General features: G+C 41.4%; 4 protein-coding genes and 1 pseudogene across 5 annotated transcripts; 1 reads left to right on the top strand and 4 right to left on the bottom strand.

The window, feature by feature from the left end:
• LOC136347869 (trypsin-7-like) lies at positions 1-1,167 on the bottom strand. The gene is made up of 5 exons (XM_066298240.1): positions 995-1,167; positions 775-943; positions 494-722; positions 312-447; positions 1-259 (listed from the first exon to the last, which is right to left on the bottom strand). The coding sequence occupies exons 1-5, from the start codon at positions 1,071-1,073 to the stop codon at positions 39-41; spliced, it is 834 nt and encodes a 277-aa protein (XP_066154337.1). The 5' UTR covers positions 1,074-1,167; the 3' UTR covers positions 1-38.
• Positions 1,168-1,890: 723 nt separating this feature from the next.
• Positions 1,891-3,062, bottom strand: Mp20 (Muscle protein 20). The gene is made up of 3 exons (XM_066298242.1): positions 2,902-3,062; positions 2,612-2,823; positions 1,891-2,323 (listed from the first exon to the last, which is right to left on the bottom strand). The coding sequence occupies exons 1-3, from the start codon at positions 2,929-2,931 to the stop codon at positions 2,011-2,013; spliced, it is 555 nt and encodes a 184-aa protein (XP_066154339.1). The 5' UTR covers positions 2,932-3,062; the 3' UTR covers positions 1,891-2,010.
• Positions 3,063-4,267: 1,205 nt separating this feature from the next.
• On the bottom strand, positions 4,268-23,293 carry LOC136347866 (paired mesoderm homeobox protein 2A-like). Of its 2 annotated transcripts, XM_066298238.1 has the most exons (6): positions 22,920-23,293; positions 21,018-22,709; positions 20,413-20,764; positions 15,566-15,762; positions 5,889-6,156; positions 4,268-4,816 (listed from the first exon to the last, which is right to left on the bottom strand). In XM_066298238.1, exons 3-6 carry the CDS (start codon positions 20,726-20,728, stop codon positions 4,563-4,565), a joined length of 1,035 nt encoding a protein of 344 aa, XP_066154335.1. In that variant the 5' UTR covers positions 20,729-20,764; positions 21,018-22,709; positions 22,920-23,293; the 3' UTR covers positions 4,268-4,562. The 2 variants fall into 2 exon arrangements, with proteins under 2 accessions (XP_066154335.1, XP_066154334.1); XM_066298237.1 differs by having other exon boundaries at positions 21,018-23,293.
• LOC136347867 (retinol dehydrogenase 13-like) lies at positions 23,286-26,243 on the top strand (annotated as a pseudogene).
• LOC136347868 (retinol dehydrogenase 12-like) lies at positions 24,636-27,009 on the bottom strand. Its single transcript, XM_066298239.1, has 6 exons — positions 26,722-27,009; positions 26,543-26,668; positions 26,287-26,487; positions 26,040-26,240; positions 25,053-25,183; positions 24,636-24,992 (listed from the first exon to the last, which is right to left on the bottom strand). The coding sequence occupies exons 1-6, from the start codon at positions 26,849-26,851 to the stop codon at positions 24,801-24,803; spliced, it is 981 nt and encodes a 326-aa protein (XP_066154336.1). The 5' UTR covers positions 26,852-27,009; the 3' UTR covers positions 24,636-24,800.
• Between the last annotated feature and the right edge of the window lie 672 nt (positions 27,010-27,681).

Here is a 27,681-nt window from a genome sequence, read left to right on the forward strand (position 1 = left end):
TGAATAAATAGGCGCCTCAGCAAACTTTTATTCAACAATTACAGTCCTGTAACTTCAGCAATCCAAGGCCGAAGAAATACTACGTAAGCATACACCCCTGGATAGTTGATTTGGGCGCATCCAGCACCCCACGAAACCACCCCTATGAGAGTGCGCTGGTTGTTTATGTCCACTACCAAAGGGCCTCCGGAGTCTCCTTGACAAGCGTCTCGTCCTCCGTAAGGAGATCCTGAGCACATCATTGCGGGCGTCACGACAGCTGCAATTTTAACACTATGAGCCGATGCAAACTTTGGAAAACTTGTGGTTACTCGGGTTGTAGTACTGGTTGCAGCTCTCATTGCTGATCCAAGGGGTAGCAACCATGTGAAGCCGGGACGGCGCCACTCCACCTTGTGTGAGAGCTCCCCAGCCGGTGATGTTGCATCTGGCACCAGGAATTTCGGGCTAAATAGATTTTTTAATTTAAAAAATTGTAATCGTGAGAACTTGCCTGGTTGGCTGCGGGTAAAGCCACTGGCCTTATTGAGTCAGTATATGTCAGCGGCATAGATAACTGGATCAAAGTGATGTCATAGTCGTAGACGTTCAGGTTGCTGGAATCACCATAAAGGGGATGATCGACTATTTTGGATATGGCTATTACTTGGCCCTCAGCCAGCTGAAAAGTAGTTCCAACTCGTATGGTAAAACTGAATAGAGGAGGTCTGACGTTGGTAGATCTGGATGAAATATTTTAGTACTCAAATGGAGATAAAATGTGAATTAAAACACATTTGGGTGCAATGGGCGGCACTCAGGACCCACGTCTCCGAAATAATAGATCCTCCACACCTATGTCTGTGGAAGTACTCCAGGGAGACCTGATAGGGGTACTCTAGGATATTAACGGGATTTCCCCCAACAATCCTCTCGTCAACGTCTTCTTCAGTAACCTGTAGTTCTGGGTAATTATACGTTATTAAACTAATTGGAAAACTATTATCGAACTTACGGAAAATTTGTCTGGTTTCACTTAAAACCATGAAATGTACAATAAAGAAGAGCAAGAGTTGCCGCCCCATCATAGCCATATTGCAACTTTTCGTAAAAGACCTCGCGGTTAATTGGAATTAAAGTAACATCGACTCAAGTGTTAATCTCGCATTAATATTTTGTTAAAACGGTTATATAAAGATGGCTTAACATTATCTTTGAAAGATAGCAGATAATTTATTGTTATTGACAAATTTATTGGCGTTATATATTGATCTACAATAATAAGTCGTTAAACCGATTTTACAAAACACTCCAAATGTCCCCAATGACTAATTGATGTTATACTGAACTCTTGGAAATGTGGTTCCAGGCACCTCCAATTTAAGTGAATTTTTCCACAAATTCCCAAGTGGGGACGAGCCCATTAGGGTGGAAAAATTCATAGGGGGTCAAGGACAGAAGGTAGTAGCTCAGGAACTGCTAAAGATTCTGCCCTCGGAAGCAACAAAGCTACAGTAAATTTTATAGGGAAAAAGGTTTAGAAAGATCAGTGAACTAACGCCACCCAAGTTGAATTACAGCAAATTACATATACAAGTAGAATAGGAAAGATGGAAGGAGTCAGATTGAGTTGCCATGAAACAAAATTCGTGTTGATATCAACAATTAAAGATTGTTCGTTATGCCAACAGGTGGCGCCAACTGCAGCGACGCACCGCAAGGAAAATCTTAAAAAATTATCTAAGACAGTTTTAGAGTCTTTTATTGGACAACCTATGCTGCTGGGAGACCAAAATAAGGAGTCTGTGTAGTTGAGGAGGGGTTTGGAAAGTTCATCGAACTAACACTAATCCAACTGAAATGGGAGAAATCGCTCAGATGCCTACAAGCACGAAGATAAATATAAATATATTTCTCAATAAACCATATTTTAATATTTTATCATTAAATTAGTGTAATTACAATAAATAAAAAGGTACAAAAACAAATCTCCACCTTCTTCCTTGTCTTAACTCCTATACATCAGCACGTCTACTTTCCAATGATGATTTTGCGTCCGGCTCCCATGTTCTGTCCGGCCTGAGTGGCTCCTTTGTTTTGTCCAGCCTGGAGACCAATAATGGTCTGTCCAGCTTTCAATTGGGCCTCAGTAAATTCGCGCTTGTTTTCTTCAGAGGGTTTGGGTCCTAGGTTCGGGCCTGGCCATTCGGGGTGCAAGTAGCTGGCACGTCCCAAAGCGAAGAGGGTATTGGTCACGTTGGCAACGTCCTTCTTTTCCCAAAGATCGACGGTTTGGAAGACGTCGATGTCTGGAACTCCGTAATTCTTTATGGCCGCCTGGAAGCTGCAAGAAGTGAGCTTAGAAAAGTTTCCTAAGAAACGCGCTTATTTCCAGAAAGCGGGTAAACAAACGGATTTGCAGGATTTTGGATCTATTTTTAGACGATTTTGTGAAACTGAATAATGCTATAAATTATAGCGGGAGTTGGCAGCCGGGAGATCGTAGGTAACTATAATAGGCCTCACGAATGCCAAGAATTTAAAATTAAACATTTTTGTTCAGTTCTGGATCGGCCCGAAGAAGATGAAACTTCACATTGATTTTGGGGATTTACCATGCGATGAAACTTACTTGTTGATGTTCTCCATGAACTTGAACTGTCCGCCGGAAGTGTTGATTTTGGGAACAGCTCCAGGAGCGAGTTTGTTGATAAGCTGGCAAAGGATGGTTCCATCCTTAAGAACGTCCTCGTAGCATTGGCCTGGGGGGAATTTCGCTCCCAAGATGGTTTCGATCCATTCTTGAGCCTCTTTGTCTTGCTCAGGGTTACGCTTCGCAGCGATCTACGGATGCGCAAAAATAAAAGAGCAATTTCAAACTCCTTGATGCACAAAAGCAAATAAAATGTAATCCAGACTCACTTTGGCTTGTACTTGGCGTTCCAGAGACATCCTTCTGATGAGTTTCGCGATAAGGTGAACCAACCGAGTTTCACACCCAACTAAACTGAGTGCCAAACCAATTTTTAGCTTTTATACGAGGTCGGGTTTTCAATCAACCCACCGAATTTCAACGTAGATGTGGAAACTCGTACCCGGTTAAATTTAGATGCGCGATTCAGATTTGTGATTTTTAATCCAAATATTCGCCAATTTATTCGTAATAGTCCTCGACGCAGGGTGATTTATGTCCGAAAACCTTGACCATTAAGTTATTAATAATTGTTTACCTATTAGTCGATGATTGGGTTACATCTCGCTGAGAGCAGACACTAACTTCTAAGGTTCATTACTAAAGCTGTACGGTAAAAATTTTATTGCCAAAAATTAGCTGCGTTACTGCGTAGCAGTGCAGAAAAGCCAGAAGAAAAGGAATGAAATTTAGTCAAAAGTCCGCTGGTGGTAGGTCTGGTGAGCGTGCCGGCCAAAGCATGTCGCTATTGTTTGAAATTATCCTACGGGGAATATTTCGCAGAAATAAGTCGTCACTGTCCAAACGTTACATGGCGGAGCACCATCTTGTAGGAACCAAAAGCTGTAAACTCGGCTCTAAAATGTCCACACCGCACTTTTCTGATGGACAAACTCGTTCGTAAAGTTCTCATTCTTGTCTGTCTGTTGGATATTAGCAAAGCTTCGTACAACAACAGGAAATGCTATTTAATTAGGGAAACAAATTATTTATTTTTGTCTTAATTTACATACAAATTGACTAAGAATAATCTTTGGGGAACGCCACTGGGTACAGTCAAAGCAAAATTGTACGCTTCGACTGGATGGAGGTGTCTTCAATTCAAATAAAAAATATACAAAAGAATCACTTAGTTGTATGCTACAATATTGATCTATTACAATACGTAAAATTCGGAATTTTTTAACCCTAAGATAGGTATAGTCTCGTGAAGCCCTTTTGCACAATTAAAACTTCAGCAAAACGAATATAAAATGTGGTTTCTTCTTTGATTGTGCATCTGGGCTTAAAAACGATTAGAAAACCAAGACAATGTACAAAACATCTTTTATATACATCCACTCGCATTGGAACGCTTCATGACTATAATATAAAAATCACAAACTTTATAATTACACGTGTATTTATTGTTTGGAAACAAATAAAAAACAAGTTTACCTATATCATCCTCAACTTCAACGGCAGTGAGGTCTTGGAAAATAGGAAAAAGCGGCTCTCTGCCAGAAATCATAATATGGGAGTTTTCGCAAACCTGATCAGGTCTATATGGATCGAGATTAAGGTCGTAATCAGGTCCAGTCCAAAACAAAGTTATAATTACATTGAAACATCTATATTACAATATTTTTGTTTAGGTGGTAACAAGTCTTTAACATAGAAACTCATCCGTATACAAATCGTATATCTAGATGTAAATTCATCAGATTGAAGACGGATCAATTTTCCCTACATTATCTAGATTTAAATAACACAAACCCCCCCCGCATTTTACAATCGAAAAGCACAGAAAACTGTGCTGCATCCCTGCTGGGGCCCAGCTGCGCCTTTAAGCCCAGTTTTAAATGAAAAGTCCACAACTGCCCTCATAATACCCCTGTTCCGAATGAAAAACTTAAAACAGATGATTAGCTGCCGTGGGCTTCAAGTGATCACCCAGCAAATACGAGGCGGCGCCACTAGTACCCAAAAGTGACGTGAAAGGTGATGATAGGGCCGCCGCTGCGGCTGCGTGGTGTGACTGAAGATGGCTGGGTTGAGAAGACAAAACTTTGTTGGCCTGATGCACCAGGAGAGCGGTGTTGCAGGACTGGGGGCTCATCGAGGGCCATTTGTTGTTGTTTGAGAGCGTGTCGTCGGAAAGTTTGCCTGCAATGCAGAGGAATATGGAAGAGATTTCGACGAGACGCCGTTGAAACTAGTGAATAAGCTCTGGATGTTCGGCTCGATTTTTGTCCAAAGTATGCCGATTATTTGCGTACGCATTTAGTCGTTTGCGAGGGTGGGCAGCGTGGGAAGCGTAATTTTGAATTATAATCCGCTCCTTTGAAGTTCCAAGATTGTATAAACTCAAATTTTAACGACCCATTTTAGAATTAAAAAAAAACGAAAAACGTTTCGTCGTTAATTTTATATGAAAGTTTTCCCGAAGTCTGGAAATCCATGCCAGAGAACCGTCCAGAAACAGTAGAACTGACAACAATGCGCTTTGCATTTGTTACATGCGTTTTATAATTTTACGTTGTCATTTTGCACAAGCACTACTTCAAGTTTTGACATAAATCGGAGAAACCCGATCTATTACGACCTGCTCCGACCCTGTATCATCCTGATATGTGACTATAAGCAAAATTCGGCCAGATGCTGCTCGTCCAATTCCACATCTATGAAATATAAAAATAATACATACGCGTTCTCTTCGATATTTGGAGCAAGGACTTTTTGATGGATGATATTGCACTTTCATTGGACGCGATTTATATCCCCAACTATTGCCAATACTTATAAATAATAATGTTGCAAGTGCGAGATGTTTTCACTGTTACCGAGTGGAAATTCGGAAATTTGTTTGTAATAGAAGGTGGATAAATTTAGTACTTATGCGCTAACTTTGTTGGAGTTGACACGAGAGCTCTTTTGCCAAAAAATAGCTTTGAAGATAAACGGAAATTTGCAGTTTCGCTACATTTTGCCCAAACCGGTTTTACGGGTGACATGCACACATCGGGTACCGTCCCCAATCGGCCGATGGCGGCCGCCCCTTCCGCCACCCTGACGTTTAATCTAGAAAATTGCCCGCCGCCTCTCGTTTATTTCCATTACTGTCAACTGTGCGGATGCCGCCAAGGAAGGCCCGTTCTGGATATGGTGGCATGTTGTCACGGGAAAGGATGTGCACTTTATTCGAATTTACTAACCGTCGTTTTGTTATTTAACTTACCATTGTTGATGGGCTTAATGTCCATTCCATTAGACGAATGATGGCTGGACAAACTACTCGTGTTGGAATTGGGCGTGGTGCTGACGCTTGAATGGGGCGAACCAGGTTTAACGTCCTTCTGTCCGTTTTTGGTGGTGGTACCGGCACTCTCTGCTTTAATCGAGGGGGGACTGTCTGCACTGATATTCGACTGGTTCTGATTGGACGCCTTTTGTTGAGCCAAGCGCTCCTGTTTCCGGAACTTCGCCCTTCTATTCTGGAACCAGACCTGAAACGGCAAAGCACAAAGCATAATTCATCGCTTTTCATTAGTTAATCTCCATAAGTAGGGTTGCGAATCTAAAGAATGAAAAGTGTTATAAATTACCAGCCGTTCCCGGCGGTGGCAGCCCTCCGAAGGAGACGATACAGAAAAACAGGGTCTAAGGAAATTTTAATCAATTTACTGGAGGGAGCTTACTTAATTAAAATTTCGTTAATTAAACCTACAAGTTTTTAGAATAACGTTCTTTGGTCTCTGACAAAAATATCGGAACGCAATAGCAATCAGCTTAATCAATTCCGCTTTTATTTATCGACTGTCAAGGGGATGCGCAATTATTGTAAAATGTTGTGCAAATATCCAGAGAGTTTGTCCCTCTCTGTCCCTCATCCTATTTTCGACTTTTTTCCTGCAATATTGTTCCAGGCCAAATTGAAAAGGATCGGCTGATTTTCCGGGAGAGCTTCCCGTTGTAATAAAACGCAATTTGAAATTAACCCTATGGGCCTGTGGATGAGGCTGACAGATATTCCCTATCAGGCGTCTGTTTTTGTAAGGGTTGCGCATAAGTATCAACAAAGTCTCTTTACACCTCGAACCGCCTCGCTGAGAAGAAAAATTGGAATGTCTTGCAACGTCGCTATTCCAGTTGACAGTTTTTCTAGCTGTGTGCAACCGTGACAGCTAGCAATCAAGGGAACATTGCAAGGTTGCCATTTAATAAAACCCTGTAAAATACAACTGCCGCGAAGTTGATGGTGGCTCAAAAACTTTTACCGTCGTTTCTACTTCCAGATGTGCCTAAAGGAGAATCCAGATCCTCCGACTGAGGTCCCGTAGCTTTGTCAAATGCAATTGCAAACCTGGCGTCAGAGGCACTTAATGCCAAAATTGGTGAGAAGCAGACGTGATATCTCGAAAAACAAATCAAATACATAACTCGGTTTGTGCAGATTTATTGAACCCCTCAATTTGATGAATTTGGGATTTTCTAATGCTCCGCTAACGCCCTAGATATCGACGCTCAAAATTTGAGCGTAGAAAAGCAAGTCTCCGTTTGGGAATTGTCGGGAATGACTCCCACTGGGCAGAAACCAAAGAAGATATTGAAATATGGCTTGCACGGGTTTAGAGAGTTCGTCAAGGTGATTAATTTCGAATACGAAATCTGTCGAAAATTAGAGCCCATAAAAACGTTTACAACCGCATTTACATTACAAAAATACAACTTTAGAGTATGAGTGACAAAAAATAAAAAAATAAGAAATTTGTCTGGACAATTGCCATAATAAAATAAACAAATAGTTATGAAAATTATTTAGATGGTTGTGACTGGGCCGTAAGCCAAATTTAAACAGGTAGCAGGTAGGCAGACCTATCAGCGATGCTAAAATGCAGCTGTTAAATTTGATTTTTGAGACATTTCTCCGACCCTTTGGAAGATAACGGTTCATGTAATCGGTGAGGCCATGGTTCGACCATGGTCCGCTCACGGTAACGCCAACCATCGCAACGTTCATTGTCTGTTCACTCTATTCACATGACAGCGCAGGATGAAGCCAGTGCTTCGAATGTTCCAACATTGGACGTGACCGTGACCGGACCATATTCGAATCGGGCCTGTCCGATAATATGAATCATCTTTTGGTCGTAATTTTGTACAAAAATAATGTTTCAACTTAGGAACAAACAGGCTTAGGTACCATCTTGTTCCAACGAAAACATATCCATTGTTACATCTCCAAATATCACATTCCTAAACCGCATCCAACGCCAAACTCATGTGTAACGCTCTGGATAAATAACTCTTTGGAAAAAGTTGGAATTTCATATTTTTAAGCAGACGATTAATCTCAGACAAAACGCAGTAACACGCGAAGACCTGTATTTAAAAATAGGATTTAAGTAAACTTGGCCCGCGGCCCGAAATACGCGAATCTGACACGTCACTCCACGTATTTTCATCTTTTTGACTACAGACCGTATACCCATTTAAGGTAGTCATGGAAAAAGTGTCGGAAAAGAGTAATTGTCAAAAATTGGCAGGAATTTACTGAAACTGAGCGTGTACGAAATTGCGCAGGAGCATCTTCCCGATTCTGTCACGTGTTCAATCTTGTCAAAGTGACACGCGGTCATTGCACTTCCGCCATATTTTTCTCGACTCTAAGCGGGACTTAAGCCTATGCCTCGATTAAATCGACAATTTCCCACGTTGATGCACCAATTCGAGCCAAGCTCAACCCGAATTCGGCCTTGGCTCACACGGGAAACGTGGAAATTATAATATTTTCCATTGGCAAAACTATTTATTTGCTTGTTTTTACAGTGGATTTTTTCTGCGTGTTTTATTCAGGTGATGCCATTTAATAATGTCCCAGGGCTTCAGATGTACAATTACGTCGACTGCATTTTTTATAAGTCTCTCCCGGGCCCAGGAAAAACGACAAACAAACGTTTTAATTTGCTAATGTGACGTTTTTTCGATGAATTTTTTAGGCCAGTTCCGATAAATATAAAAATGCAAGCGGCATCATCGCCATTGCCGAGGCAAACACGGAAAAATCAGAACGAATCCATGCTGGCAATTGCCAAACATTGACGAATTTCAAAACAACTAACGAACTGTTAGCCAGCTTTGGCCGATCCCTTGTAAAAAGCTCGTTAGCCGCCCTTTTGCCCTCCAATCAAAATTGACGGTGCAGCTGAGGGCCGAATACCGATGATTAGGGAGTTTTCACGTGGGATGTCATCAAACGGATGTCTCGTTAAAAATCCACCTCTGGGGTCGGGAGGACTTACAATGCTTTGGGTTTGCGGGGGAATCGGTCTCTTGCGGAGTTTGAGAGCAATTTGCAAACGGGAACTTTACAATTTATTTTTGATTAATATGAGGGAGTCCACTGCGAAAACTCTTCGTTGGTTAATTACGCTTCAACAAAGAGGCGGTCGGTCTGGATAGCGCCGATCGCCAGAATCCGGGAAGACGATCCTGGATAAACACCAATCAAGACCGAGACTTATGCTAATACTCTGTTCCCGGATAGATCGTGACCAATTTTTTCAATACTTCTGGGTCTCTGGGCCAATAATTGCTTGAAGAACTACGGACAAATTGAAGTGCTCCGAGCTATATTTTTCAAGATCTCGAACGAACGGGTTTTTGCCAAATCGCATGAGGTTAACGTTAAATGTTCGATTCATCTTTCTGAAAACATACCACGTCACCGATTTCTCAGTCCACGAATATCCCTTAATAAAAATCTAATAAATACTAATTAATTACGCAAAAATTGGAAGCGCACTGAAGGTGGTTTCTTAAAGCTAATTTGAAGCGAAACTTTTCTTAATCTTCATTAGTTAATTTTAAAAATTCAATGTCCCCTTCCGAAAACATGCCTCACCATTGATTTTCCAGAGTGTTAGCCCTTGAGCAGCCAAACTCTTGTTGACTCCCAACAGCAAATTTTAAAAATGCAATTAAAATTCAGTCCCTCAGTATTCTCCAATAAAATAATAAATTTGCCAGTTTATTTCCATCTAATGGAGATCGCACCGAAAGCGGCGTCAAGCTGAAAAATCCTTCTGAGAGTTTGCTTCGCCGCTCATTTTCCAGAATTCCGCCAAGTTCCCAGGACACCCTGTATAATTGAAAGGTAATTTACTTGATTGGGATTGAATAAATTTGTCCTTTATTGATTAACAAAACCGGCGATATAATCATCATTTCAAACACCGAGCTTTAAACTGCACCTTATGTCACAGCATTTAACATGCATTCATCCCCGTTTGAAGCGTGTATAGTGGGGTGGCTTGACACCCCTATTCATCGTGCCACGCTCGCTCTGCCTGGTAAACGTTAATTGAATTGTGTTTGAGGAACAGGTTCTTAAAATCTCTAAGCAAGTGGAATATAGTTTTTTTGTTGTCTCAGCTACAGAATTAAATGGATGAATTATTTTCAAGAGAAAATTTCGAGGCTGCCTTCGCCCCAAGGCTCTCGAAGCGCTAACACGAAGGGCAAACACTCGAATACGCCCTCCACGTCTACTTTTCAGAATAACTCTGTCCAAATAGAATAACATTGGCAGCTGGTGGAATTCGGCCTGCGGTGTTTTCTTATTTCATATGCTTATTGCTGTGTCAACACGAGGAAAACACCCTGGACTTTTCCAGTTTCCACCCTCCACTTCTCTTTGGTTTGAGCTAATCCAAGAAATACATTTTTCCTGTTCTGTTAAGGGGAACGCAAATCCCCCGGCGTTTAAGTTGATTTAATATTCATTAGCCGTGTCGAACGTCGACCAGTTTACGCACTATATTAAGCTACTTACAATTTAATCCACCCCTCTAAAAAAAAACTACATGTCATGTTTAGTAACATGTGTGATTTGATTTAGTGCGTTTTATGAACCTGCAGTCCTCCCCCGGTTTTGCTTTCATGTCCTTCCGCCTGTGAATATTGATTGTTTAGTTTCGTCTTCGTGTCACTTATTGCGACCCCATGTCATGCAATCGAATGGGTGTAAAAAAATTAGGAGTCATCCGTGTCACTGCTGTGGGTTTTGGAAGCTTTTTGGGAGGAGTCGCCTCCGAGTAATCTCGAATTTTCACGTGAGGAAAGACTGCTTCATTTTCGTGGAGCAGTGGGCCAGGGAGATTTTCATCCTGTTAGCCAAGAGTCGGTTGCCAGCGTCATTGGTCCCTTTTACGCCAATTTTCCACCACTGCATCAGCGTCGTCACATCATATTCAGCACCACCTGACCCGCATCACCTAACCGTCTCAGATCATCAGCGGAACGTGAGAGAAGACTGAAGCTGGGACGTCGATCATGCTACTCTGATCAGTCAGATACCCTCTGAATAGTGTCGGCGCTTATGTGGTGATTTCCACCTTAGCTTATTATTATTATTTTTTAATTAACAAATACTCTTTATAATATCCTTTAAAACTATTACAATCTGATCTACTAAAAAGATCAATGAGCAATTTTGTTCCAACTTAAATTATTACGTGATGACTAAAACTAAGGTCTTACTTACTAGTTCGCCTTAAGATCTAATAAACTTACTACACTAAACTTAGCATGTAGCACAAATACCGCACAATAATCTGCTTTTCACTATCACTATTTCGCTAACTCGAAAGGCTTGGTTCTCTTGAGACTTTTCACTATGTTTGTGTGGTCTAAGAGCTGGATGGCCTCGACATTCACATGATTCAGTAACCTTTGTTCGTGGCTACTGGCTACTTTGGTGATGGTTTGATCAACAGTCTCCATTTGAAGGTCCCGATGGATGTCTTTGTTTCGACAGTACCAAGGTGCATCCGCGATGTTCCTTAGTGCTTTGTTCTGAAATCGTTGGATCACTTGTATGTTGCTCTTGCTGGCACAACCCCAGGGTTGAATACCGCAGGTCCAAACAGGTTTTAGTATTTGTTTGTATAATAATAGTTTGTTGTATGTAGATAACTTGGATTTTTTTCCTAGGAGCCAGGACATTTTTTTAGTTTGATGTCCAGTTCCTCACGTTTCTTTTTGACGTGAACTTTCCAGCGGACTTTCGCGTCTAATGTCATTCCCAGGTACTTAGCTGAGTCAGCATGGGGAATCTGGATATCGTTGATCCGGATGGGTAGATGTTGCTTTTGTTTATAGGTAAAGTCTACGCGCACAGACTTGTTTTCATTTAACTTGATTCGCCAGGTTTTAGTCCAGACATCAATTTTACTAATAGAGGTTTGGAGTTTTTCAGCAGCCTCTCCATGATCCCTTCCGACAGCAATGACTGCGGTGTCATCAGCGAATGTTGCTATTGTTTCTCGTTCAAGACTTGGGGTATCACTAGCATATAATAGGTAGAGTACTGGACCCAGCACGCTACCTTGTGGTACCCCTGCTCGGATATCCTTTAGTTCTGAATAGGCATCTTCTCGTTTGATTCGAAAATATCTTCCCGATAAATAGGATTGCAGAAGCTGTGAATGTTGTTGTGGAAGAAACTGGTTCAATTTATGGATCAATCCTTCGTGCCATACTCTATCGACCTTAGCTCAAGGGCCCGTACTGAAAAACTATCGTCATACATTGGCAAATGCTAGTTTCGGGTCATAGCTGCGTACGAACAGTGATAGCCGACGAGACTTTAAACGGGCGAAATGTCTTCATTTTTAAGTTTAACCGTATCGAACGATTTAAACCAACTGGATCCTCCTGGAAACCAGCCGTGGAATGGGCGACTGCTGTGTCGTTAGCTGACACCTCTGCATCAAACGAAATCAATCAAACAACTCTGCCGGTGCGGGGCCCTATTCCGTAAACAAAACCCTTAATCAGCACCTATGGTCCCCTTTCGACACGCGTCGCCCCCGGGGGCAAACAATGTGGCCAGGGAGGCGTAACTTCACACCCTTCCAGTTCTCCATCTGTCACTGTTTGGTTTTCGGCTTTTCGCTGTTCAAGACTATTCTTTCGCTGTTAGCTTATTAGCAAAATATGCTCGAGGGATGGTTGGAGCGCCGTGCCTGTCTCAACACCGTTTTGTACGGATGTTCAAAATTCTCTTCGTGCTCTATGAATTGTCGTTTATAGGAGACTTAATTCAAAATTACATTAACTCTAAACAACAGGTAAATTAAGTTCGCAGCGAATTACCGACCTAAAACATTCACAACGCTGACGTTTCGCTTTGAAATTCAAATGGCGTAAATAATTGAGCTAAGCCACAATTTCATAAATGACATATTTCATGTTGATCATTTTTCTGGCAATTATTCATGGACCCTCGCTGAACCGTCGGGCCGCATGCGAATTAGTTGTCCACGTCATTTTTGATGCTGGATTAATTTTTCTTTTACACAGGACGGCCTTGCTTCATTATTCATTTAGTTTTGCGGGGATGAGAAACAAAACCATTTGGCTAATGACAATAAGACGAAGTCGAACTAAAAATGTATTAAGTTAATTAGGTTTAATCGGGAAAATTGCATCGAAGACCACCAGAAAACAATTATGGCGACGGGCAACAAAAGAAAACCGGGAGGGTTAGTAAAGTGATTAAAGTGAGTGTCCGAGCAGCTGGGGCTCTTGACTCTAACACCATAAACTTGACAAGACTGTTTTCGTTTTAATGCTAGGTCCATTGGTAGTGGAAGACAAAAACTATTCCCACGCACACCCAACGCTCTCGCACACGCGAAATCCCAAGACGTCCATACAAAATCCATTCGCTACGTTTGTATTTTCATCTTACAATTAAGCAATTACATTGTTTGACAGGGCGCCCGACTCCCCGAGGACACATTCGGACTCCACCCCCTTGTCGGGGGTTGAATCGATCCAAATGGAGATCTATTATGCATCATTTAACGGCGAGTGTCTCTTGGGGTTTAGTGATGCGTGGGAAATTTCGATATCTCTTCTACAGTGAGTTAAGGGATTCGTTTTTCCTGGTCGTTATGCACGTATTAATCGCGTTCAAGGGGTCCCGATAGGCCTAATTTTCTAACAGCGAAAAGTCGATTAGTTATTTATTATTAGTTGTTGGTGTGCGGATCAAAGGGCCTTTGACAAAAATACTGGACGAATTTTGAAGAACGATAAGCCCCAAGAGGGCGCCAAAAGCAGGTTCCCGTCGAAATTCCTTCAAATAAAAATCTCAAAAGCAATCATATTCGCGCGATTTGAACCGTTCAATAAACAATTTTGTAAATATCCATCATTTTGTTATGTGGCAGATCCTCAATTCTCGATTGTGCGATGCGGGGCTTTCGTAACAGGTGCTATGTAGTACCACGTGACAATACAAACTCGCGACGCTATGTCAATGTGACGTTTTTCGAATATGGAAAATGTGGTGTTTTCGCATGGTAAGCGCAAACGTCATTTGGCAACATTTGCTGACTGGGAAATTTTCCGTGTCAAAACCTGACGTCAAACGTAAATAAATGCTGCAAGGGACGCAGTCAAGTCGACCCTGGGTTCTTCACTTGTAGGTTTGAACCTTGTATCTGTCGGTTGGAGCGATGAACAGTCCTTCAAGAAATTTTAAAGGAGGTGGGAGATTTTTACCACTTTAAATTTTTTTAGCACTTTTCAAACTTTAAGCGACGACAGCTAGATGGCTCGAGGAGCAATCGCTCGACCCTGAGGATAAAATGTTTATCTGTCTTTATATAATGAAGGACAGCCATATGACCCAGGGTGGCTGGTGTTGAATGTGGTTTGACGGCGTTGGCTCGATGGTTGCGAACGAGAGCTTTAGCAAAGCAGCAGCTTTTCTTGCGCAAATTGGAGCGTAAGTACCTTGGAAATGATCGGAGATGCCAATTTATAATAAGTAAATACCCATATATGCTTGCATCTAGTTATTATCCACTGTTATTTTACACTTTTGCCATTATGGGCATTGATTTTCCGGCTGTTCGCCGCCCTGATTGACTGCAAACAACCACTTGACACTACAGCTCGTAGAACACAATCGTTAGGGTGTGGTCACGTGCCGCTGAATGCGGAATTCGATAGGCTTGTTTTGATGCGAACCCGTGAAATTGTCTTTTGATCTGTTCATTTGGGGGCTTAGTTTATCGAGCTGGAACATCTCTCTTATAGTGTTAGATCCCACGGTATTTTGTTCCCATCAACAGATTGAAATTTGTCGGGCGATCAACCATTTTCTGACCTTTACCAACTCTTTGAATGTCGACTACTGTATTATTTGGCATATATGCGAGGCTTTGGGGAAATGAAAAGAGATTAAAACGGGGCTTCGCAGCTCGTAAAGCGCAAATTCTCGTGACTATTTCGGCCGCAAACGGCCTGCGTGGTCTGCTCCCCATATGCAGGGCTCTGGTAATTCTGATGAATGTTTTTGATTTTCTTTCTGGCCGCCCTTTATTAATATTTACTCGCGTACTAATTGGACTGGAAATTGCGAGGTATAACGTGCACTAGTGTATCAGCTTTTGCAGCCAGTGGGAATTGCCTTTTTCACTGCTTTATTTTGATATTTTAAAACAAAAGAAAAATTACGAAATTTATGAATCTTGAACAGAACTTTGATTGACCTGAACTGGGGAGAGTTTCGGTTGCCGCAACGCTGGGTGCCAGAAATGGCAACTTCGCAAACTCCATGAAATATTCACGGCGCCTACTCAGGTGCGCTTATGCTCCACTTACGTCCCGGCTTAAATTTAATTTAGTTACGGTATCAATATCCATAAAAGTTTCCATCTTCCGTCACTTTCCATTGCCAATCCGCAATTATTCACCCGAGAGAGACAGCTAATGATGGATGGGCCGTCGCTGACAATCACGCCCACGTTCAAACTGATGGATATCCATATGGCGCGTTTCATACATCGTTATTTTCCACTGCTTTTGATTCGATTCGAGAGAGAAAAAATTGCTTACCTGGACTCGGGCTTCGGTGAGGTCGATTTTCATGGCAATTTCTTCACGGGTGTAGATGTCTGGATAGTGGGTCTCCTGGAAGGCCCGTTCCAGCTCTTTTAGCTGGGCAGAGGTGAAGGTGGTGCGGATCCGTCTCTGTTTTCGTTTTTCGGTCAAAACTCCTTCATGGCCTGGATAGACCTTGTAAGGGAGACCTCCTAGAGGGAAAAAAGTAACCAAATCTTAAAGATATAATGAAGGGAATGCTTCATTTCTCCTTAATTGCCCGCACCGATGCCTTAATAGGGCCTATAATTCACACCTTTCCTAACCAGAGAGTAATATGTGTAACCGCATCATTTAAAATTCTCGAGGATTATTGCGGTTTTCGGGGTTGTGAGCTAACACAGGGAGAAAAGCATCAACTTTCATTAATGTGTAGAGTTATTTCTCAACAAGTTTGAAACTTTTTTGACAACTGCCATTTATTCGTTAAAATACACTTTGAGCTTGGATAGTGTTCTTGTATAATGCGGTAGATCGTTGAGCAATACACCTTTGTAAGGAGCATTTTCTGAACCCTCTGTTGTGTATTTAAATGAACAGCATAAGCATAAAATTTAGACTGAAAAAGGCACGAGAGGACTGATTCGCTTGTAAATAATTGGACAGAGTACGTCAGAAGTATTTCGCAGTTAGACCAATTATTATACTGGGCGAGTTATTTAAATTTTAGCCTCTCTTCGCCCCGTTTCCCCTGTATATTTGCGAAAGATGAGTTGCAAAAATCACAAAGGTGCTCGATCTGGAAAGAAATTATTTAAAATTAATTAAATCCTCAAAGGTGCATCGTTCATCTGCTAATATAGAGTGCTATGAATGCGCATCAGTCCGTAATTCGCGCAGAGTCTGAATTCAATTGTTTATCAGTCATTGTTATTATTGCCGTCGGTGAAGTTTCCGATTTTTGTGAAATCGGATGCTTTTCGTGTAAAATTCCAGTTCTAGAATCAGAAATACTTTTTGGAGAGATAAAAATATGAAACAATAAAGTGTTACGAGAGTTTTCCACTAAAATCCCGGTATATTCGTGTGGTATTCGTACGAGAAATCGCATAAAACTCATCGGAGTGTTGTGTCGTGGGAACTGCTCTGTTATTTACTTCATTTAAAGAGTTAATGAAAGCTGGGGACACTTTACATATTTCAGAATCACAAAGCACTGGATGATGTAAGTTTTTTGAACCATATTCTCAATTATTATTTTATTGAAATTCGGTAGCAGTGACCATAGAGAGTAATCAAGTTAAGTAATTCGCTCGGCTGCTGTTGCAGATGTTGGTACTTGGTCAAGTTCATCTGCAGACTGATGTTTTGATTCAGATTTGTAAAAAGGAATTCCAAGACAACAATTTTCACAACTTGATAGTCCTTTTTAATAATAACAATTTACCCAAAAATGCGTCAAAGAGTTATTCACTTGTTTAACTTCTTTCCGTATTTTACGTTTCCGGTCCAACGTCAATGACGTGAAAATAAATAGTTTTCGCATTGTACTTTTCGAGAAATAAACATTGAGTGTCGACTTCCTAAATAATTAGATTATTTAGCATTTTTTTAAGTTATGGTGAGAATTGCATTTTTTAATCGTTCTCTCTAATTTTAATGCTTAATCGAGTGAGAGTTGTCGGCTGTAACATTTTTTTTACGGTAGACACATGCGCCAGTCTCTCTTGGCATTAAAGACAGAATGGTCCATTTTTGTGCAATTTATGATGAAAACATGGAGATATTTATTCAATATGTAAAAAGACATTCCGCTAAGATTTATTCGCCTCGATATTGGATGCAAAAGATAAAGAAAAAGCCATAAAACGACCCGCCCGGAGCCCATAAACTCTCTCTACATGTTGCCATAGTAAAATAACCATAAAAATTCGCGTGGCATCTACATCAATTCTGCTGCTTTCGCATGGATGAGCGACTTTATCGAAACTGGAGACGCACTATGAATTCCCTTGCACTTTGTGTGTACAAATGCCGAATCTCATTAACTTGAAAAAAACCGTGGAAAAAATGTTCAGGCGTGATCGATATTCCACCCTCTTTCCATATTTTAGAGCAAATATTTTCGCAGTTAGAGCGAGAGGAAGCTCCGCGGCGATGAGTGATGTCTGATAATTTGTTGAGAGGTATTTGGAATTGAAAAAGCCCTCGCACTCGAGAAATAACAACTTGAAGACAAGCTGAAAAGTTTGGCTGGTTGGGGGGAGATGTGTTGGAGGAAAAGTTTCGGTTAGGGAAAAATTTAAGGCCGAAAATTAGCATAATAATCACATTCGCCGAAATTATGGTCAAATAAAGATGTCTGTCATACTCCCTTAAATTGCGGCCATGTTCAGGGCATCAGTGAAACAAGATAGAACAGCAGTCGGACATTTTTCGTTGCGTAAGAAAGCAAAGGGGGAGCCTGAAGCTGGCACGATCGATATAGGCGTTTCTTTACTCTTGAATCACTCCTGCTGGTGCCCCAGGTTGAACGACTCCATTTTGGACCGGCACGCTGAAGAAAATAATCGAATCGTCTCTTGTTATTCTATTATTGGATCATAACCTCTTTTACACCACTCTTATTTGAAAAAACACAAAATACGCAAAGTTGGGTCTGACCGAGTCGATCGAGCAAAAGACGGCAGCTGACTGACTCGAAGAAGGCTTTTTCTCTGTTCGGAAGGCCATCATAAGACCATAACTCAGTTTGGCCCGCTAACAAGGTTACACTTCCTCGGAAGCAGGCCGCTCAAATTAAATAATTTAATAGCAGCGAAAGTTATTGTGAATAATCTGGTTAGGACGCCGATATCGGATAGATCTGGGATGGAGATGAGAGGAAAAGAAAAGGGGCGATTGGTTCCAGTGGGGCGCAGACGAAGACGAGAGAGAAGGCGGTAATCTTCTCGATGAGGACTCGTCACTATGGTTACAGCCGAAGATGAATGTTTAATGGGGCCAAATTAATTAAGGCAGTGGTGTCTCCGATAGTCAAAAATGCGTTAAAGGTATCGTTAAAACCTACCTGAATCGAGATAACGCGAACCTTTGAGAAATCTGTTAATAATACAGTTAGTTAAAATTTTGTTCCAGTTTTCTTACTTCTTTCCGCATTACGTCTTCCAGGCTAAATCAGGTTAGCCCCAGACCAACGCTATATGTTTAAATTTTGAAACTGCAGATTTGGAAAATAGAAACCAAAGCCAAAGCTTCGGGAGGTATATTGGGTTAGTTCAGATTTCAACGTTCAAACTGAAATATTCCCACATCTTTTACCATTCCCGGAAGATTGTATTTAGCGTTTTGAGACATTGAGCTTTGGATAACTTAAATTAACCTCGCTGTATGAGTACGAATTACTGGATATACAGATATTCATTATTGTTTCTCTGAGTCTCTCAAATTAAAAAATACTTAAAGCCGCTTATACAAAGAGCCCTAATTTTCAAGTCACTCTTTCTAGCTTGAGTGGATTTGCGCTTCGGTCTCAAACTGAAAATCATGTGTCAAGCATAGGTGTTGTGATTGGTCGGTCAGCTGCAGCGACCCAATCAGAAAGCGATCAGGATTACACATTTATAAAAAATAATAGACTAATAGGGTTCATTAAAGAATGATTTTGTATTAACTGGAAAATTCATTAATACTCAACCGTAAATAAAGAATTTTCGCTCCACATGTACATACTGCTTGACCGGTTTCTAGTAGTAGTTAACTTTACTTGTTTCTCCAATTTTTCTGCTTTTTTCTTTGCTGTTCTTACTGAGGTAAGCTAGGCAAGCGTGAAGCAATGACATTTTAACAATGAATGAAAATGATAACAATCGCAATTCAACCATTCGACGTAGCTCCAATTCAATCGGTGACTAATCTGAATTAACTAAAACTAATACACGATATTATCGAATTACTAGAAATTGATATATTAAATCCTAAAAGACATTTTTTAGGGCGGAATTAATTTTAAATCTTTTTCTCTTTCGAATTAAAACTTTATTTAACTCAATCTCTCTTTGTTTCATTTCGATCTAAAACTTATCTCTCATCATTTCCTCAATTTAGACCTCGGAGCCTTGATTACAACCTAAAGACGTTTCGCTTCGGCTTTAAGCACGAATCTCAAATTTTAACGAAATTTGCTATTACTATCAAGGACTTTTTATAAAAATAATCTGTTAGATAAAATTGTTTTATCGGATCTTAAATAACGCATGAATAAAATATATACCTATTCAACGCTATAGATAATGGATCACCCTATATATAACGTGACATTAATGTTTTTCTTTGAAACTCGCACAAAAATCGAGTTTTCAGACGAAAGATGCGTATGGTGTTACGGCAATGAAATTTGCCATTTTTTCCACGTCTGAAATCTTCAGTCTTGAATAACATCAGATAATCAGAACTGCAGAAGAGAAGAAAGCAGAAAATGAGGAATCGTATTAGACATAAATTTTACATCCGCTGGAAATTGACCGAAAGGAGATTTCTTGGCGTCAACCTTTGGAGGACTCCAGGTTTAGCCGTAATACCTTCGTGGAAACTTAAATTTCGACTCAACTTCACTACTTAAACAGGAATTGAGACATAACAATCTTCCTATAAACCAAAGCTTTGTCCAGCATAAACTAATCTGAAGACTGAGGCCGAGACTTTAGCTTTGTCCACATAACTTTCGGAAAGCTGAAACCTTGATTAAGCTGAGCAAAACTTTAATTTCATCTTTCACCTTCCAAAATGCGAGCTCAGCTTCAAATGAAGCCATCCTTGGCGACTTAACCGATTCGTAAGATAAATTATGATTTACGGCTTACCTTGCAAATTCATCGATGATGGAAACATTCCGGCGGCCCGATGAACATCCTGGACATGAGGTCTGGCACCCATGACAGCGCACTGGGACCCCGCAGCCGAATGGTGCACCCCCATGGGGGCACCAGCCGCCGGATTGTAAGTACGAGCCATCGAAGCCGCGGCTGCCGTGTACCGGTAAGCGGCTTGGGACATTTGGCTGCAAGACGTAAGATCGCCGTAGGAGCAGGGCATGTTGGTGAGACCCGTCGGGTCCATACCCGCGCCTTGCAGACAGCTCGAGTCGAAAGAGGCTTGGTTGAGGTAAGAATAGTCCATCGCGGTTGAAGTAAGAAGAGGAAAATATATGGTACTCTAAGGAATGTAAACAAATCAATGCGAATCGACCCTAATCCGGGTGTTATGATTTAGCTTCAACCTAGTTAGAGCCACTTGTAAACTTGTTACTTCCGACCCGTTGAGGAATAATCGAATAAAGAGTCTGGCTATCAAATTATGGCTATTAGGGGCTTTCGCGCGCGATTTTTTCAAGATAGCGTTCGTATCCAGCGCGTTAGACCTTACTGTCTGCCCGAAATCAAATGATAAGCTTAATTCAATAACCTACCTCGTATACACCCTTCTATAAAAGGGGATGAAGCGTCGCAGCATCCCTCCGGGGGCGGGGACCTCGAGAGGCACACCAATGGGGTGCCGCCTACCAGACCGCGCTGCTAGCTCATTGGCAGCGGCGGGTGACGTAACGGCACGCGAGCAAGGGTGGTCGAGCAGGGGTTGCACGCACAGTACACATGGATGCAGGAAGAAGCTGAGGAATATTAAAAGGTGTCTCGCATCGTCAGGACCAAATTAAATTTGTATTCGCAAGGCTTATCTGTTTTTCTTGGTTTGCATCAACAGTCGGCGTGATTTCGAGACACCTGTTCCGGGATGTAAATATTTCCGGATACGTCTGACGCGTATTGTAGAATTTATTCTGGACTAGTCTGACTCGAACAAACTGGTCGTGGTTCGAATGCCGCATATTATTGCGTGTCTATCCATAACAAATCGACTACCCCGATTCTCAAAACCATCGACTAAGTTGCAATAATAGCCGAAGGGCGAGGGATAATAATTCCGAATGCCCGGCTCCAAAGCCACGTGGCCTTTGAATTATTCGATTGTAATCGTCGTTCAAGTGGAAGGTGGTGCTTTGTAAATGATACAGTCCATTCTTTGTTTTGGGCACAGATGGCGTTATGATGTGAGGATGGACTTGTTTCGGGAAGTCATCTCGGCTAATGCCCTTTTAATGGCGATCGGGGCCCCCCATGTGATTGATCATTAAATTTATGAGGTGGTCAAACACACCTTTCCACCATCCAAACGTTGCAGTTTTGCTGTAGCATCGCCTTGTATATCGAAAGTTTACATGTCGCCTTCACAGGGACGATGTTAACGAATGTCACAAGGGTCGTCGCCGTTTAAAACGCATTAAAAAGCAGGATGTCACCTCCTGCCAAAATTTACAGCTCGATAGGGCCGAATTCTGAATCCACTGTAATTTCAATTAAAAACTAGTTTTCGCGGAAGAAGTACTTAACCGGTGCCAAATTCACACGAGAAAGACGAGGAAAGTACGCTCTTCCACGCGAAAAATATTGTGCGGGTGTATTGCCAATGAATGAGAACTTACCTGTTCCCAAAGTTCCACAATACTACCCCTCACACGTAGGTAGTCGGGTCGACGCCACCTTGTCACAAATGTGCCAAACCAATCATTCGTTAATGGGGGTAATTAATAAACGAATTTGTGAACATTCGAGGCACACGTTAATGCTCATTGCTCGGCGCGGTATTTTTGTACTTAAGATCCACATACCGATTCATTTTCAATTCAGAGAAAAACAAATTCAATTAGGAAATTAATCAATCTATAGCCCCCTTTGAAGGGCTGTGCAGTGGTAAATCGAGCGCTTCCGTCTGACAATGGCTCGTTTGGTATGATCTCATCCGAAGTCACGTGACTTGGAGTGGTGCGACACGTGCCCATATAAAAACCAAATTTCATCCTAATCCCATTTGTTTCTGGGTAGCTGGTGTTGGACCTTGATTTATGATCCTATTGTCAGTTTGAAGTAATGGAAGGAAAAGTTTATGTAATACTCAGTTTTACTCAAACAGTGAGATCTTAGAGACCCTTTTTGGTCTTTGCCGCGATGAATCGATTTTCAGGCAGATTTCGGAAGATCGGGCCGGAGTTCCGTCTACTTCTCAATGACGTAAAAGGTTCTACGTTTCGTGGATCTCCTTGGACCTGCGGGAATTCTCGGTTATTCCCTCGTTTGTAACGTTGTAATGGCTACTAGAATCAAAGGTTCACTTCCTGCATTAATCCCAAATCTAAAAATTTTCTTTAGCTCTTGATCTACTTGATATCTGCGTACTTTAGATAAAGCGCGCTTTCGCAACTCGATAATGTAGGGTGTGTCCCAGAAATTCCCTTTAAAATACATTGTGAACGTACTTCTACAGATTGCCAGAAAGGCACAGGGTGTTCTGTTTAAGAAAATATCGATTCAAACTCCGTGAACCAAATAATAGTTCCCTTTGAGGAGGTGCAGCTTCAAAACTGCTATCGGAGATCCATACGAGAACTTAAATACCAAAAATGGCTCCCCCAAATTGCAGTTCGTGGTTACACTGGCACATACAGGGTAATAAAATAAGTCGGCTGGTGTCTGAAACTTATAATGCATAACATTGTAAATTCGTCAAAGCTCATAATCAGTAAAATTGATGTTTTTTCAATTACGACAATTATCCATCTGTTGGCTAATTACTATGGTAATTAATGACACCGTTCGATAACCATTCGATTACAATAGCACTATCAAAGTACATTTTTACGATTAACACGAACCAGTTGGGGTTGTTCGACGAAGACCGAGAATGTGCGCTCTTGTGCCCTACTTAATCTGGGCATTAATAGCCCTAACAATCATTAAAACAATAAATAAGATATGCTGTTTTTGGTGTAAGAGCAAAGTTTGTTTGGTGGGGAAAACAGCAATTGTCACTGGGGGAGCCTCAGGTAAGCTTGAAACGATCGTTTTTCTCCAACCCCAACTACATTATAACCTCATTAAGGTATCGGATTCCAAGTTGTTTCAGCTCTAGCTTCGAAGGGGTGTCGTGTTATAGTTGCAGGTATAGCTAACTTAGAACAGGCAGTAAAAGTGTTGAAGAAGACCACTCACAATCCTCAAATAATCGGTAATCAGTGCAAAAATAAATTTCCTCTGGAGAAAACAGAATTTGTCTTCCATGTCAGGCCTAAAAGTAGATCTGGAATCTTTTAAATCGGTCCGCTACTTTGCCCATCAGATCTTAAGTTCGGAATTTAGATTAGATATTCTGGTACGTAACGCTACGTAACGCTACGTAACGTACGTAACTACATGGCAAGGAGAATAACTGCGGAAGGATTGGAGCGAACCATGCAAATCAACTACTTTAACCACTTTTTATTGACCCACCTCCTGTTAGGTTTGTCTCGAATCGAATTTTACACGCATAAAAAATTAATTAAGACTTTCCATTAAAACGAAGATCTCCTAAAGAAATCTGCTCCCAGCAGAATAACCTTTATGAGGTCGATAATGGCTTACGTGGCAGATGTAAACGTCGATAAGCTTTTGCTAGACGCGGAGTATTATAACAGTTTTTGGTCGAAAGTCACCTCTGGAACTTATGGTGGTTCCAAGCTGTGCATGGCAGCCGCAGCTAAGCTGTTCGGAGAGAAACTTAAGGGTGAATTAGTCTTTGGGGGTAAACCTGTGCTAATCTAGGGTTACGCTGCAGGAAGTGGTGTGACTGCGAACTCGGATCTTCCGTATTTGCGTGCGAACGCCGATGTTCTGGAAATCGATAAGAAAGGATCGCAATTATTTAGCCTCATTAATGTTGCTCGCAATACAACTCTACGGAAAGGTACCTTTCCCGCAAAGTACCTATTGGAGAATAGAGGTGTCGTTGTTTTTAGAGCGCGGAGGAGGGAGCGCAAACCACGATTCATCTAGCGCATTCCGATGAGGTGAAAGATGTCACTGGAAAAACGTTTGTTGAGGGGATGGTTTTCCCAGGACCTCGCCAAATTATCGAGGAGTTTTGCGTGAAGTTGTGGAACTATTCCGTGGAGTATACACAACTACAACCGCACGAAGTTAAATGTTAACAAGAATTACTTTTTTGGTGCTTTAATGTTTTTTGTTTTTTTTTTAATTCAGTAAAGAATTGACTTATCTTAAGAATTAGCTTATTTGTTTACTTACACACAAAAATGAAATTTGTTTCTAATTATAAAACTTAAGAATAGAAATATATATACCTTGAATTTCTACATCCATCAACAGGCTATTTCATGCGATTCCATCTTCAATATCTTGATGGTCGCTTGCCAGATATCCTCGCAGAATCGATTAGTCAGCTGCGGCAAATCGGGTATTCTCATTCCCTCAAGGAAAGACTTTCCGCTGTCATTTTCCACCTCGTCCGAATGAGCCACGTGGATCAGAGTTTGAGCTCCTTCTTCGGGAGTCTAAGCAAACGTTTTCGAGAGTTAAAATGATATTTTCAACTTTCATAGGGCGCAATTTACCTTGCCAAAAATATACAGGTACGACATGAACAGAATGCCTAGTAAGTAGTTTTTGTCCTTACTGATTGTGTTGGAAATGAAGCTTGTCTTCACCACTCCGGGATGAACCGCATAAATTTTAACTCCAGTACCTATAAGGGATATCAAATTAGAAAATCAGGGTCTTACGAATGGGGGTTAACAGGGTCAAAACGTCAAGGAAAATTTGTCGTTAACATAACTCCGAAAATTCGCGGAGGCTCCGAGTAGGTAAATTATGAGATCAGTCGCTAAATCTTAAGAGGCTGAGGCTCAAAGTTCGTCAGTCAGACGTGTGTCCCTACGCCGAATTCGCAACCGCCAAATTGTCAAGTAGGACGTTGTGGTTTGTCCCTTTGAATTTAGAAAATTCGCGGAAACCTCCGCGAATCATGTCCGCTGCTGGAATTCCTGAAACGCCAAGGCCCTCACATCGAGCACCATGAGGGCGCTTTGCAAAGTGAAAAACTTGAATTTTAATCCAGGAGAAGCAGGAGCGTACATGACATATTTTTCGATAAAGAACCAGCGCCGACAGAAAAGTGTCGGTCGTACCGACGGCGATTATGTCTCAATCTTTTTCGGTCGAGAATCGCATACGACCGAGAAGTATGAAGTTTTGAAGAGACGTTAAGAAGTGAACTACGCCACTGATTTTCATGTATTACGGTTATGGATTATAGTGCGCCTATTCTATTTTGCGTCCCCGAAAAGATGCAGTGAAATTGGCTACTGAGCTAGTTGGTGCAGCACCAATTCAATGCCAGATGGGGCAATCGCTTGTTTGCGGCGTGAAGCCTAGTACCCTAAGAACGCTCCTCCACTCGAACCAACTGTCCTTCTCGCAGTACACACATACAGTATGGGTGCACAAAATATAGCGAACGAGCTTCTCAGCGAAACTCTCAGGAGCGCCCATTTCCCCTGACTAAAAAAACTTACTAGAGTCTTGATCTTTCCGATAATTACCATCGATTCTCTTGGCGAACGATCTAACAGCTGCTGTGACAGCTAACTTGGAATTACTGTACACTCCTCCATTAAATGCCGTAAGTATCTTCTGGAAATACTCCTCATTTGGATTCAGTTCGTCCACCTTAAAAGAGGATAGGAAGGCCGCTTCTGAACTGGTAAAAACTATCCTACTGGGGGAAGACTTTTTGAGCAGACCTAGGAGACTTTTTCCAGTGTTTGCTTGGAATTTGCACAAATTTACCTAACAAAAGATGAGTCAACAGAAAGTGGCTAAAATAGTTGACTTGCATGGTTTTTTCCAAACCGTCCACGGTCTCTATTCTGATTCTATAGTTCCCTACTCCGGCGTTACACATGAGCAGGTCGAGTTTAGGCTCAGTCTCTAGAATGTTCTTTGCGAACTGCCTGACGGATTTCAATGAACCGAGATCCACAGATTTTCCTATAAAAGTTAATGGAAATGAATATTTGGTGGATTCACGGAGACTTATAAATACCGATTATGTGAGGATTGTGGGTGATACTTTTGATTTTTTTCACTGCTTCTTCTATGTTCACTAGGTCAGCTACAATTATGCGACAGCCCTTTGCGGCTAAAGCTAGAGCTGTCTGCATGCCCATGCCTGAGCAAACGGGTGAATGACGTTTGTTTTTCTTTTGTATTTCGGATTCTTACCTGAAGCAGCCCCGGTAATAAGTGCAGTTTTGCCCACCAAACATACTTTGCTCCTACACCAAAAACATATAAGTTTATTGATAAAGGCCACCATTGCCATGCAAACTACAATCAGCCAACCGACGTGCATGATGTTAATGTTTTTCCACGACACGACACTCAATGAATGCACTAATTTAGTAAACCTTAGACCTTATACAAAATAACCTAACTGCCTTAATTATAACTATTTTGCACGTATTTCAAAATGGTTTTTCCTGATTAAACACCTTGTAATGAAAACTGATAAAGACTTTTACATTTACGTTAGGTCGTATCAACCAATCAATTAATTCATAATTGGTTCATATTTAACATTTTATTGTGAATTTTTACGTAAACCAATCACTGCTTGAGGGCTTTATTTGTAATCACCACAGAAGCACTATTTAGTCCAAGGTAAAATTCAAAGCGCTATGAGCTTTAACATCGAAATGTTTCAAGATCAAGATGAAACTGTACAGATGAACATGAAGTACGAAAACTCCGTGACGTCCACAAAAGGAACGAGCGGTCAAGTGCAAGTGGAAGAAGGATTGTAAGCAACGTTGAGACAGATGTTCCCCCTTATTGACTACATCGGGCAGGTGGGCGTACAGACACACAAGCGGGTGTAGCCTGAAAAAGACAGAAGAAACAGGCACCAGTTTATTCTATTTCGGAGACTCCCCGAGGATGCGCGGAAAAACATTTATCAGCGCCATCTGCTGCGTCTTATTTGCTCCTGCATCTCGACCAAACTAATGAGGCCTAACAGAACCGAAACCGGCCTTTGAGGTGCTCGAGCCAATCATATTTAAACCCAATTTGGAGATACTAGATGTGTGGCATGAACGCTCTCTCAAGCACCGGCCGAAATGCTGCTGGATCAAATGCTTGAGCAACCGGCCGTCCCAAACTGGCATCGAAAGCCGTGAAAAA

The sequence above is a fragment of the Euwallacea fornicatus genome, chromosome 30, assembly GCF_040115645.1.
Source record: "Euwallacea fornicatus isolate EFF26 chromosome 30, ASM4011564v1, whole genome shotgun sequence".
Taxonomy (NCBI): Eukaryota; Metazoa; Arthropoda; class Insecta; order Coleoptera; family Curculionidae; genus Euwallacea; species Euwallacea fornicatus.